This window comes from Octodon degus, unplaced genomic scaffold (genome assembly GCF_000260255.1).
Source record: "Octodon degus isolate 3935 unplaced genomic scaffold, OctDeg1.0 scaffold00213, whole genome shotgun sequence".
Classification (NCBI taxonomy): Eukaryota; Metazoa; Chordata; class Mammalia; order Rodentia; family Octodontidae; genus Octodon; species Octodon degus.
Window position 1 is genome coordinate 620438 of NW_004524789.1, and position 14719 is coordinate 635156.

General features: G+C 42.6%; 1 protein-coding gene across 2 annotated transcripts in view; it reads left to right on the forward strand.

Moving 5' to 3' along the window:
• Positions 1–13019, forward strand: part of Wnt2 (Wnt family member 2) — a 59259-nt gene extending 46240 nt beyond the window's left edge. For both annotated transcript variants that reach the window (XM_004644853.3, XM_023705058.1), the window contains exon 5: positions 12207–13019. In XM_004644853.3, the coding sequence (XP_004644910.1) occupies positions 12207–12436 (230 nt within the window). In that variant the 3' untranslated portion in view covers positions 12437–13019. The remainder of the gene's footprint in view (positions 1–12206) is intronic.
• The last annotated feature ends 1700 nt before the right edge of the window (positions 13020–14719 follow it).

Below are 14719 nucleotides of genomic sequence, written 5' to 3' on the forward strand. Positions count from 1 at the left end.
TGTCCAAACACTGTTAGTACAAATCTTTCATCTCATTGAATTAAAAGAAAGTAGCTGTATATCTATCCTAACTATTTTGTATATACAGATATATTTTTTCTACAAAATGATCCTTCATTTATATCCCCTGTTTTTGTTTAGTTTTGTCAGAGATGGGTATTCCATTGCCATTTAAATATTGTAGGTATGTGAATTCAGCAAAATATTCCACTATAGTGCAGTAGTACACAATAGCAGTGGGTTGTCCACAGGACTGGCAATGTCAGAAGTTGTTGATCTGAGCCCTTTACAGCCCTGCATACCAACATGGCTTTACCCCTTATACCTCATTTTTTTTACCTTTCTGCTGGATGGTTAAGACCAAGATAAAGCAAGACCTATATAAAAGGAAATATAGTTTTTGTATCTGATAAAGTCAGTTAAGTCCCCTCAGGATTTATCCTGAAACACTGTACCACAGTTTGTAGATCCTTTTTCAACATCAGCCATGTGGATCAGTTGCGGTGATTGCTTGACCAATTTGCTCTCTGTGAAAGCCTGAGAGAATGTTTTCTCTCCCTGTGACTCTTCTTAGGCACACTCTACATTGCTCTGTGTCCCCATAATCTCCTTGATCAGAAAATTTGGGACACAACTGAGATACAGGAGGTTACAGTACAGGTTCTCCTATGACATGATATCCTCACTGACCTTGAAAGGACAGGGCCAAAATGTTGGCTGTCCTTGCAGCCCTTCTTTTTCTCTAATTTTTGGTCTGCAAATTTAGGCTGTTAACCCTCTAGAAGAGAAGCTTATTATTACCCTACAACACATGCAGTTGGGTTTAACCTAACTATCTATGTGAATATCAAACATTTTAGACATGGAACAGGTAAAAAAATATTTTTAAAAAGTATATTTTGGTCTGGAGATACGTCTCAGTGGTGCAGTGCTCACCTGGCAAGCATGAGGTCATGAGTTTAATTCCTGGTACAAAACACAAACATTTTAAAATTTCCTATTCCTTGATATAATTTAAATTGCTACTACAAAGAAGGTACCAAATAGATGTGAAGGATAGGAAAAATTCATTTCTAACTACCATATTAATGTTTTTCTAATAAACTGATGATGTTAATGTGCTTCAATATCATGAATTTGATTACTTCACTTTAGTTTTTCCAATGAAACCACTTTTGTACTGATAAATCTCTTCTTTAAACATATGCCAAGTTCACAGATTAGGGAAAGAGCCCTGTGTAATGAATCAGAAGACTCTGGTGCACCTGTTTGTACCAACTCTTAACTGAGTAGCCATGCACAAATTGGCCTTTCTGTGTCTCTTAATAGATGTTGCTTCTTCTTGGAATTTCTAAGGTCCTTGTGACTCGATAATCCAATGAATTATTAATCTTACTTTTTGCATTAACAAAACCATAACTTGATGCCACAAATGCTTGCAATTTGCGTTTCCAGTTTCTACCATTTAAAAATGTACCACCTTTCATGTAAGTGTTTTTTTTGTACAAATTGAGGCCATTTGAAGAGAGAGAGGGTTAGCTGCACAGCTCCTGCCAGGCTCCTGAGGAGAGGCAGTCATCACCTGGAGACAGGGAGCCTCATTAGGATCTTAGTTCTGTAAAGAAATTCACATTTAACTAATCAGCAAATATATGTTAACCACCTAAGCACCATGTAGTGTATAGAAGGATAAGCCTGACCACTGTTCTCAGAAGGCAGGGTTTATGAGAAATGACATTTCAGAACAGTATACAAGTCCAGTTTGCACGAAATGCATTAGAGGCTTTATACAAAGGTCAGTGAGGCAAGGCGCTGTTAGGGGCGCTCTATTTAAGTAGGCCAAGCTCTTCAGAGAGGGAGGATTGTGCATGGGAAATAGGAAGGGGAGAACAGTGTAGCAGCTGAGAGTACATGAGCCCAGAGCCTTCGCACTGTCCCATTTCCTGTTTTTAATTTTGAGACAGGGTCTTGCTGAGTCCCTAAGTTGCCCTTGTTGGGCTTGAACTTGCAATCCTCCTGCCTTAACATTCCACAATGCAAGGATTACAGACAGTTACCACCACATATGGCTGAAAATAACCCTCACAACCATGACATCACTTCAGTGGAATAGTGCAGAGATAGGCTCCTTAGAAGATACTGGTCAGTAACAAGGAATCACTTTGGCCGGGCTAGGTATGCCAGATATGGAAAGCCTCAGAATATGCCATAACAACACTAATTCCATTATCAGATTTGCTAATCTAATAAGACATGTCTTTCCTGTGCCAGTCACATTTTCTCAAGTTCTGAAAACACTGAATAAAATGATCTGAGATACATGCAGATACTGTTTTTCTTAAGCAGCCATACCTTTGCAGTGTGAGGAAGGGATAAATGTGGTGAGAAATGAATGTGCAGTCCCTCACATTTGCTAGCATTTTTTGGTTCCCTCAATAAATCTGTGTCATTAATGACAGTGTGTAAGTCAACCAGAGGAGAAACAGCCTATTGGATGACAGGCTTAAGTGAATCTTGCTTTATGGACTAATATTCAACATATGGGCCTCTGTCAGCCCAAGTGTCAGGAATTTCCAAAGATATAGTCTAATCAAGAAAGCAGGGGAGAGGAGGACAGGAGAGAGAGGAGAGGAGAGAGAGAGAGGGGAGAGGGAGGGAGGGAGAGAGGAAGAGAGGAAGAGAGAGACAGACAGACAGAGAGAGAGAGAGACAGAGAGAGAGAGACAAGAGAGACACACCCTTCCTCCAGGTCCCAGAGTGTGGGTCTGGGAACTATTAGCCAAAGCCCTCTGTTCCTCCTCTGCTGTCAGGAAGATGCATGTTGGTGGAGACAGAAATGTTTTTACACTGAGAACCCTGACTCCATTATTAATTTTATAGCTCTGGGGATGGGATGCTTGATTCTGTAAAGTTGCCTCAGCATTGCACCACCAAAGTGTTATGTGGTCCCAAACATATGTGATTGAGAAGCTTCAACTCTTTATCTCCTTTGCTTGTGTGTGCTGTGTGAGTCACAATGAAGACAGAACATGAAATAGGAAAACATTACATTTGGCCAGCATTTTCCTGTGGTATTGACCTTGTTGGACCTCAAAACTCTGCCTGTGTCTTACAGTCTAACTGAAGTTAGGCAGATGATCTCAACAATTATTTGGGGTAAAGGCAACAAGAGTGGAATCTGAGCCCATAGTATTCTATGTCTGGGGATTGGGCTTTGTCCCCAGGCTGGCCACACATCTGGTACATTTTTAAACCAAAGCAAAGGAAGTTAGAGAAATGAGCTATCAACCTGTCACTTCTCTCTTCCGTGAACTATGTGAATCAAAGTAGAATGAGAGATAGCATTATAAGGCAATATGTGTGATCCTGCAAAAGCATTACATTGAATATGTTTATCCTTTTAAGATATTGATTTGGGAGACTCAAATGACAGGGCTTTCAGCTGAATAGTTAGATAATTGAAACTTTTATAAATATCTCCTTTGAAATATTTTTGGAGCCATCATACACGCTTTTAGAGATACCGTGTGCTACAAATATTCACCCTGTAAGGGTCAAGTTGGTTGTTGGAAATGGCTCAGAGGACCCTGGAATAAAGTCTGGGGAGTTTCGTTGTAAGATACAAGTTGGCACTGTTGGCTTCCCTAAGTCCCTGTCTACCTCTGTATAGAGGCTCTTCTCAGGGTGCTCGGCAAGGGGCTCACTAGTGACAGATGGCAAAGCCAACTTATGGGCCTACATGTTTTGGAAATGTACATTCTGGCATTGTAAAGAAGTCAATCATTTCTCAGAAAGGTTCCAGGAATGCAGTAGAACTAGCAGCACAGGGATGCTGCAACATAAACTATTACCACTATGTTAACCAGACTTGTTTGTTTTCTCATATAACCTTAAGTGACTCATCTATGACACATTGTGAACTAGAGAAAAAGACCCTGTCCTAAGAAGGTTACATGTCAGGCCCTTGTGAATTCTTTATTTAATTAAGAGAAGAGAGAGAGAGAGAGAGAGAGAGAGAGAGAGAGAGAGAGAGAGAGAGAGAGGAGAGAGAGACTGAAGTCCTGGTCATGTGCTCCTCCAGGGGCTCCTGCCTTCTGGCCCTGGCAGGCACCAGGATGGAGCTCAGGCTCTGGAAGCGACAAGCCCCAGCCCCGCCCCAGCCTTGCCCCGCCCTTGCTAGCCATGTGATCTCCAGCAAGTAGGCACACGTCTCTGACCTCTATTTCCTTACTTCAGTCATGGTGGTGGTAACAGTATCAGCCTTAGAAGTTTATGAGAACTGAACAGATAATGCAGGTAAAATGCTCAGGACAGGGCGTAGTACTCCATAATTTTGGGTTTCTGGTTATGAGAAAAAAGGAAAAGCAAGGAGTAAAAGGGGAAGTGGGGCCAGAAAGAAAAGCGAATGAAAGGAGAAAAAAATAGGAAATCTAACATCTTAACTCTATGAACTTATGGCTGGTCTGTGTAGCTGGGTTTACATCCCCACAGTTCTTGATGTGGCCCAACAGGAGTGACTAATTAATACATTTGACTATTTCTGAATAACATGATGCATCTTAAAACATGTGTCCCAAATATTTAGAACCAGGGAAGTGGGAAGATCCTAAAACACAGTGCCTTTTTTTTATTAAATGTATGTATACATTTAATACAGTAAGTAAGTGCACAGTCTGTGTCTCTGTCTCTGAGCGTAAGTGGTGGTGCTACCAACTAAACCAGGGCTTTGCACATGCTGTCCAAGCACTTTACCACTGAGCCACGTTCCCGGTGCTAGACATAATGTTGATTCTTGTGTATTAAACACAGTCACAATGCTCTTTGTTTTAGAAGGATATAAGACATGTAGCCCTACTGCTGTCAATAATGTGTCTTTGCATTCCATCTGCAGTAGAGTTCGTTTACTGCTTCCATGAACAGAAAACAATACCAGTACATTTTGAATGGATTCTGTACTCTCTCCAGACTTTTGCTAGGTTGATTCTATATTCTGCTAATATGCCAGCAGCTGTCCCAAGTCTTTTCTGCCACATGATCTGTCATTAAATCTAATTAGCTCTGAACCCCAAAGCTGGCCAGTAGTAGTCTGTTATCAGGCAGCCTCCTCCTTTTCTGCCACTTCTCAGACCCCCCTTCCTTCCCACCCACCTGCCCCTTGGCATGCCCAACGCTCACAGAAGGCATGACCACTCTGGGCTGCAGCCTGGCCTCTGTTTTCCCATCAATGGCTCTGGATCCTCAAGAGACCTCTCTCATCTTCTTCCTTTGGCCTCTTTAGGCCCTGCATGCTCAGATTGCTTACTTTTTAGAGTATTTTGTGACTGACCATTGAACTCCTGAGATAATTGTCAGTCTTTGTTTTCTCTATTGAAGCTACTTCTGAGTTAAGCTTATGTCAGTATCACTGCTTTGTCTGTCCCCTCTCTGCTTTCTTATGGTGTTGAGGTTACTTCCTTGAGAAATCTCTATTGTTCAGATGGAATTCAGTCCAGCTTTCTGCATCTGAGGAACAAAACCCACCCTCAGCATTTCACCAGACTAAGGTTAATCACCAGCTCATGAGGCTTCAAGCCCTTGGGGAAAGGGTACCAAGCTACATTTCAGCAAAGACCCCACAACCTGAATCAGTTATGAGACAGTTCATCTCCCTGTCCTAGCCCCCTAAGCCCCAGAGTCCCAAAAAGGATAAAGAATTCTAATGCATGGTAATTTATTCATATTTTGATAAATGCAGATCTGTAGAAGTGAAGAATGCTTGTTGATGTACAGGGATTATGGACAAAACAGAAAAAGATAGAAATTCAGACAGCACTAGAGTGCCAAGTGTGAGTGCCATACCCACCAGGGGCTCATTCATGCCCATGACTAGAAACCCCTCTCCAAATCTCAAACTCCATCTCAGTTTTTCACCTGAGTCCCAGAGTGGATTATCAGCAAACAATAGAGCATTTTATAACTGACCTAAGTCACAGCAAACTGAACACATGGAACACTGACGATGTCACCTTCTCTCTCAGTTGTCCTTCCCAGGTATTTCACACTTCGGTGAATCATCAGTGTCAACATAATCCCTCGAGCCTGGAGTCATCTCAGCTCCACATCCCTCCATTCCTCCATTCCTCCATTCCTTGTTACATCCTGGCAGGTCTTCTCTCATCCTCTAGCCTCTTCTAAGCTTGCTACCACTTTCCTAGTCTGGGCCTCCTAGAGTCTTGCCTAGAGTACTTTATGGGTCTCTAACTTGTCTCCTTGCCCTCGCTGTAGCTGGCTTCAATCTAATCAGCCCAACACGGGGTATCCTTCTCAAATACAAGTCAAGTCATATTGCTCTTTTATTAACATCTTCATAGAATTCCTTTGCCTCCAGGTTGAAGTGTAGACTTCTTGACTATTGACTACAGCTTCTACTCACCTCTCATCCTTGCCACTCTTCTTTGGGTGTGCTGTGTTCTAGTCACATGGAACACTCCTTCTGCTCTGCACAGAGATTTGTGCTTTCCTGGCCTCGGTACCTGTGGCCTCCTCTACTTACTCTGCCACCTTCATCTTGTCCTTAAAATATTTGCACACACAGAAAACTTCACACATCACACATGTGTAGCTGAGTACTATTTCCCAAATGAACACAGCCGTATATTTCAAGAGATTCTTGAAATCTCTACTGGGAATGAAAAGAACCAATATTCTAGAAATTTACTTCATACTCCTTTTTTCTACTTCTAAGAAAAATCACTGCCCTTTCAGTATCGACTGGCTTTTCCCATTTTTGTAATTCATATACATGAAAACATAGACTGAAACAAAACTCTTATATCAGATAGTGTTGTTATGGCCAAGAGCACCTTCCAGGGCTTTTGCTGGCTTTATCAGTCTAGCACTGGTCTTTCTTTAGCCCACTTCATCACCAAGCTTCTGGAAGACTTGGCCTACTGTTCACATGCTTTCCCTGCATCTCTCACTCATGCCTCAATCCACTGCATTATCTTGTTTGATCTGCAGAAACTACACTGATCAAAGGGCATCAGCTCTCTACTTGCTGTGTGGCCAAATGAAAATTTTAATCATTTCTTATGTAACACCTTCAGCCCCAACCCAGTAATTCATTAAGCCACCAGAGTTTAGTGGTTCCCTCTCTGTAGCCTGTCCTGTATTGGTTCTGCCAGTGTCTTTCACTCCACTCATCTCTTGTCTGAACTATTCCAACAGTCTCAAGGTTAACCTCCTGGTCCCAAGCCGCTTGCCCAGATTTATCACTCTTTTATGTTTCCTTGTTTAAAAATTCTGAACTAGCCCACCACCCACCATGGAATGCAATTTAATCTGTAGTGACACATACAATCTCTTCACTCTGTTGCTCCAGTCTTTTTCCTATGTCTTTGCCTACCTAATAGCGTCCTATCCATCAGCCACATTGAATCTGTACTCTTGTGAACTGGCCCTTGAAATCTCTACTGGGAATTCTGTCTTGTAAAGAATGCCTTTTACAACATTATTTCCCTCCCCTGAAAATCTACTTATCCTTCACATCTTATGCCTAATGTCACTTCTGTAAAACGATGCAGTTGAGGACCCTTTGTCTGGTCCTATTTTCTATTATTAATCCCAAGAAATATCATTATAGTAATTTACTTGGCTCACACCCCTTTTCTATTAAGTCTCTGAAGACAGAATCTTTGCTTTGTTCTCTGATAAATCCCAGACTCCCAGGACTGTGCCCAGCATAGGTAGTCAGTAAATACTCGCTAAATGAATGAGTGGTTAACATTTACTGTGCACTTAGTGTAACCCGGTCTTGTACATATTATCTCATTTTGTCTTCACACAAGGCCCATGAATAAAGAACCCTGCATGAAAGAAAACTGAAACCTAACAAGCTCAAGTAACATGCCCACAATCACACAGCGCACACACAGCAGCTCTAGGATAGCATCCTGCCTTGTTCCCACTCTAAACAACTTCGCTTTACATGTTTTATCGCTTTGTCTGCTATGGTACTTTGTACATGACTTTGTTGTGGGTTTTGGTAGGACTTGATCCAATGAAAAGTTATCTGGAAGTAACAGAAATATCCTTCCTCTTATTTAGCTCTTTACTGTGTTATGAGTCCCCTGAGGCTAGGAACTGTGTCCTATTTATTTTGTCCCCTCCCTTTCCACAAAACCCTAAGCAGCCAACACAAAATCCTATCCCTGCTTGTGTTCACTGTGTTTGTTGAATAAAAAAAAATGGGTGATACTAAGAGGCAGCGCTTGGTGGTGAGTGATTTTGCGCAATCAGTGATTTGAACATTGTCCTGGTGCTGCTCCAAGTCCAGGCCAAGCTGCTGCCTCTTCTAACCCTTTGCTTCTTCAGCATGATGTGGGCTCAGGGCCACCCCTTGCTGACCTGCCCTCCACCCAGGCCCAACCCATTGCCATCCTTCCTGTCCTAATGAAATTCCTCTGCCGATCTTCCTGCTTTCTGTGGCTGACAAGGCAGAGTAGACTCTGATGCTTTTCTTGACCCTACACCCTGCTTGAACCTTGCTGCTTCCTTGGTCATTCTGAGCAGGCAGGGCAACATGACATTTGTACAGATAACTAACACAGAGGACTGTGATAAACAGTCACAAGGCATTGTAGGAGTTCTGAAGAGAGAGCATTCCTAGTTAGTGATGGAGCAGTTGAAAATAAGTCACTGTTTTCTATCCCCAGATAAGCTGCTTTTCTTTTTTCTTCTCTTGTCCTTTCCTTTCCTTCCCCTTCTGTCTCTTTCTTTTCCTTCCTTTCTTCCTCTCCCGTCCTTCCTTCCTTCCTTTCTTTCTTTTGTTCATTCGTTCTTTTCTTGGCAAAAAACCCCAAACTCTTCAATGTTGAGCTACTTCCTCAGCCTTTTTCACTTTGACTCAAGATCTTACTACTACTGACCTTGACCTTGCAATCCTTCTGCTTTAGCTTCTCAGAGTGCCAGCATTTCTTCCTTTTTCTTTCCCCCATCACAAATAGGACTTTGTTTATCACTATTAAAAATCTAGATCTTAAACCGACTCTTGGACTGGTGGTTCATATCCATCAGCTCATACAACTTTGGCTCCAGTCTCCAGTAGCCTTTCCAGAGCTACCACCTTCATGACAAAGCTCCATGAGTTTTCCCAATTCAAACTTGGGCTTCTTCAGCATTTTTACTTTTTTGACGAAGACGATAGATAGATTGGCAAGCCTTTTCTGTGTCTTTCCCAATGCTGTCTGGAATCAGTTTATTGACCCACTTCCTTCAAGTTATTTGTCTGCACCTCCCGGGTCATGATTTCCATCATCTTCTTCCGGACCTGGCGCACCTGCTGGTGCTGAGCATAAGAGGTCTTCCGTACCTGATTGTTGCATTTTTTAGTAAAGCCAACACAGAACCAATGAAGCAAGCAACCATCGGTAGTCTTGACATCAACATGAGCTTCAATCATGGTCTGCCAGTTTTTGATCATGGAACACATTTTGTCACAGGTGAGGTCCATGCCATGGAAGTAAGTCAGGCAGTTCTTGCCCTGAACATCTTCAGTAATTAGCTTGAATTTTCTAAAGGCAACTTCATCATTCTTCAGATCAGCAAGGCTCACTTCAAACACGTGACCTTTGAGCCCATCAGACCCAATTTTGGTTCCTTGGGGTCTGGTGATGAGTGGTTTTCCAGTATTTCTTATGTTGAACGTAGCCAGCGCCTTCACATCATACCAGTCTTTTTTAGAAAATGGATCAGCCACTTTCTTCTTGGCTCCTTTTTTGCCACCTTTCATAAGGTGCTTATTCTTACCTACCACCATGGTGCTGCTCAGAAAACCAAAAGGGCCCAAGATTTCTTATAGATGTCTTCTACCATACCTGGAAGTTTTGTTTTTATTAAATAAGAAATTTAGCCAAAGTTTATCAAGTATTTAGGGTTGCTGCTTACAAGTACTAGAAGTGAAAGCAGTTTGACATAAAAAGGGAAAATTCTGAGGGTACAGAGTCTCTACAAACTCAAAGGTAGGAGTACAGCCAGGACTCTAGGAGACATGGAAGAAGAACCACAAAGCAGGCTGGCATTGGGCAGAATCCTTCTCCTTCTTTGGTCTCCCCTGTCTCTGTACATTTCCTTTAGTCCTGTGTCCCTATAGATCTCTGTCTTTCCACAGACCTCTTCACAGAGTATGGCTGTTCTGGGCCAGAATTTATGCAGACAGTGACTAGGCCTGGCAGAACCACCATGCTCCAGGAAGATCTGATTGGCCCTGAGTGTGTCAGCGGCCCACCCTCATCCAATCATCTGTTGCTAGTAAGCAAGCTACTGTTGTTCCCCATGACTGCCAGGCACCCATTTCTGTGGAATTAAAAATAGAAATTGCTAGTGTAAGCTCAGGAAGCTCCCTCAAAAGCCCACTTCACTTGGTTCTGCCATCTGAAAATGATGCGCTTGCAAAAGAATTCCAGAAGTTTCCTTAGAAGTAGGCAAATGGAAATTTCTTCTATCTGAAATTCTTTTTCAGAAAACAAATACATAACTGTGGTTTACTCCTGAGCAAACATTTCAAACAGTACCTACCAGGTTTTTTTCTTTAACATTAGTTTTATTCCTTGAAGACATGGAATCCTAGCTTCAAACAGAGGCCTTCTCCTCTATGGCCTGCTAGACTGTAGTGGTAACAAGAAAGAGGGTGGGGTTTTTTGTTGTTTTTTGTTTTTGTTGTTGTTGTTGTTTGGTGGTACTAGGAATTGAACCCAGGACCTTGTACTTGTCAGGCAAGCACTTACTCCACTGAGCTATCTCCCCAGCTCCAAGAGAGAGTTATTGATAAAGCAGACCAGCTACTGTACCCAGTCACTTTCCCATCACGGCATGAAAGACAAGTTTATTTTGTTTTGTTTTGTTTTGTTTTGTTTTGTTTTGGTTTCTTTAAATTTTATTGAGAAAGAAATAGCAATGAGACAGTTTCAAAACAGGTCAGTAGGACAGTTACAATAATTAATACTTTGCAAATTGTTGTCTTCATAGTAGTTATTCATAGTACAAGATACAGACATGATATCTTGTCTAACCAGTATTAGTACAACTCTTTCTTCTCATTGAACTAAGAGAAAGTAGCTGTATATCTCTCCTATTTTGTATATACAGATACATATGTGTATTTTTTTCACTACAAAGTGGTCCTTCATTTATATCCCCCTTTTTTGTTTATTTTTGCCAGAGATGGGTATTCCATTGCCATTCAAATATTGTAGGTGTGTGAATTCAGCAAAATAATCCAATATAGTCCAGTAGTCCATAATAGTAGTAGGTTATCTGTAGGACTGGCAATGTCAGAAGTTGTTGACTTGAGCTTTTTACAGCTCAGCATATTAATATGGCTTTACTTTTTATACCTCAGTTTTATACTTTTCTGCAGATGTTTAAGACCAAGATAAAGCAAGACCTATATAACAAGAAATGAAATTTTTGTATCTGTAAGGACAACTTTATTTTGGTGCACCCACTTTACCCATAGCTGGTGGCCCCAAGACAGAAAGGCATGGTGGAAGGGTCTGGCAGCCAGGAAGCAGAGCATAAAGGGGAGACAACACAGGGGGTTGCAGTCTTCTGGGTCATGACCCAATGACCGGAGTCTTCCACCTCCAACCACAAAGCATCTGTCACGTCCCCGTGATGTAGTCACTTCCGAAGCACATGTGGCTTGGGAGCCACTTTAGAGCGTCACCATGACACCCCTCCCCCAAAGACCTCATACAAGTAAGACCCACACCTCTCCACCAGCAATGGAGTCCTAAAGAGCTAATGTGAGCACATCCCTCCCTTTGAGGCTTCCTCACCCCACCAATTTGGCCACTGCTTCCTTAACATGGCCTTCGGTTGAGATGGAGGGAACCAGGATTCAGCTCTCATTCTGATCTGTCCTTGCCCACTGGATGATCTTTCATGCAGGGCTGGGTACAGGCAATCTAAAAAGCTGAAGTAGGAGCACTGGGTTCAGGTTACCACAGCAAATCTATAGCTTCCTGGGCTGCGCACCTTCAGCACCTCTCAGCTCCCTGCACTTTGCAGAGACAGCACACAGCTGGGCACACAGAGAGGGTATTAGAGCCCCAGGCTGCGTAAAGGAGGCCAGGCTGTCGGGTGCCTGATTCTCCTGACTGTTCTCCGGAGACATGCTATACTGTGTGCTGGTCTTGTCGGTGACCCCTCTCTGGCTTGTCTTCCAGGCTCCCTGGGTACAGCAGGCCGAGTGTGCAATCTGACTTCCAGAGGCATGGACAGCTGTGAAGTCATGTGCTGCGGCAGGGGCTATGACACCTCCCGCATCACCCAGATGACCAAGTGTGAGTGTAAATTCCACTGGTGTTGTGCTGTGCGCTGTCAGGACTGCCTGGAGGCCCTGGACGTGCACACGTGCAAGGCCCCCAAGAGCGCCGACTGGGCGACCCCTACATGACCCTGGCAGACTGCCATCCGCTTCCCTCCTGCAGGACTCCATCGGATCTGCAACGACACTGGATCTCCGGGTTTCCTCTGGGGGGACAATTCTGAAGGCGTGTGGCCTTTGTCCCAGTCGAAGCCCCTTCTTCCCTGGAGACCCCAGAACGAGGGGCCACATGCTGCACATATGCATACCCTGTTCTATATGTCATCCACCATTGTGGGTTTCCCTCTCATCCTGATGAGTTCTCTTTTGAAATAGTAGGGTAGGCTGTTAGAGAGGCAGTGTCCCAGACCTCTGTCACGTAGGCTTTTCCTCTTTCTGGAGCAATAGGCCAGGGAGAAAAACACAACAAAAAAGGGCATCTCAAAGGAGTTGTATATGTGTCTTCCAACAAATGCTTACAGTTAAGGAATTCTCTACTTCTCTCTGGGACATAAAGAAAGCAGAATCAACTGTCACCAAATTAACATTAATTGTTAAGAAAAACCAAGCAAGGCTTTTGTCTGATCAAAGGATGTCCATAGCCACCATCTTATAGGTAATTGGTAAATGCTTAGAGAAAACCAGCTTCAATAAACTTCACATTTAAGATGCATATTTTTTTTCAGTGCATTTGTTACCATATTAAATTTTGATGTAATAAGGCAGGAGTGTGTCCCCTTTGGTTTGGTAGCATTTTGAATCTTTGCAGTAGCCTTCAAAAGTGATTGCTATCCATACTTGTCCCCTCAGTATAAAGAATCTCTTGGGAACGCAACTTCCTTCCCAGTAGGATCTGCAGGAAATTTAAGGAAGATTTCGACAACCTTACAGTATTGTACAACTACTGGGTGAATGTTATAGAAAATTTAGTTACTGAGATATCAGAAAATGTGTTCATATGGGTAAAGAAAAAGAGATGGAAAATTCCTATCAGGTCTTAATGCTTGTGACTCATGGAATTTTGTAACAGAAATCATATTGAGAAGGACAACTTTTGGGATGACAAGACCAGCAAAACAAAATGCTGACAGAGACATTTCCAGAGCTTACTTTGTGCCTGGGATAGCCCCACCCATGCCCAGGTACCCGAGACAGGCCAGCCACGTGTGCTGAGGGGGGCGCTGGGTCATACCCATAACCTGTCAGTTTTAATTGTGTTTATTGAATGCTTACAAAGTGACGTGATGCTGCAGCCTCGAGCGAGTGAGACACACCCTTGCCCATAGAGCCGGTAACCTTTCTATATTACATCGCAAACAGATATAATTTGGAGAGTATACTTAAGATATCCCACTATAATTATGGGAACATCAGCATGCAAAGTGGTTGGCTTCTGCCATCAGCCAAAAGATGACATTCAGGAAAAATGAAGAGGCTGTCTGCTCTTTTTTTTTTTTTTTTGTATTAAATGAAAGGTGAAATCTGTAAAACTACTTGCCACCTTATTCATTTGATTTTAGTTCTACTTATAATTATTTTCACAGAGCCATATTAACTAGCAAGATGATTCATTATATGTATCTGGTGTCAATTTTTTGTTCTTTACTTATTCTTCATAGTTTGACTGCAGTTTTGTTATCCTTGCTTTGTGTCATTGAGACTGATGTTCGTAGAACAACCCACTGGAGTAGTTTAAGTGATATTTGCCTCCCTGCCCTTCAAATGACAGAAATCATTTGCTTCCCCATCCTCCCAAAGCCCTGATGTAGTCGTCTACTTTTTCCAAAGTAGTTTTTTCTCCATTTCATTGTACGGACTAAGAGGCTGGCAACAGCAGGGCAGAAGCTGCTTGGGGCTTGGCTCGCAGGAAGCCTGGCAAGGGCAGTCTGCCCTGCCTGCCGTGGGGTGTGGGCACCTCAGCAGCACTTTCTTGAGGGTCTCCAGTCATCAACCCTTCTGCTTCTGGATGAACTGTGAAATCATACATCTGTGGCTATACTTAGAATGGAAAAGAATGTTAGATGACTTTTGATCTCTCCCCAGAGTGAAGAAACCAAGATCTATACAGATGTCAGCCACTGCCGCAGCATTGCCCCACCAATAGGACCACACTGACAGAATTTGAAAAATTTAAATACTTTATTCAGTAAAATTACGTTTTTTCTGAATTACCTCAGTGATTCCAAGGAATTACAGTTTCCAAAGGGATGTGCATTGCCCACTGTCCCAGAATGTTTAGAGCTCATTTTGTTTTTATACTGAAATGCATTCTTCCTGATAGGTAGCAAAGGAAGCCTACATACACTGTCTAGAAAGCTATAGAAATTGTCTTAGTGTGTGAGAGAGGTGGTAGCAAGTTGTGATAAGCCTCGC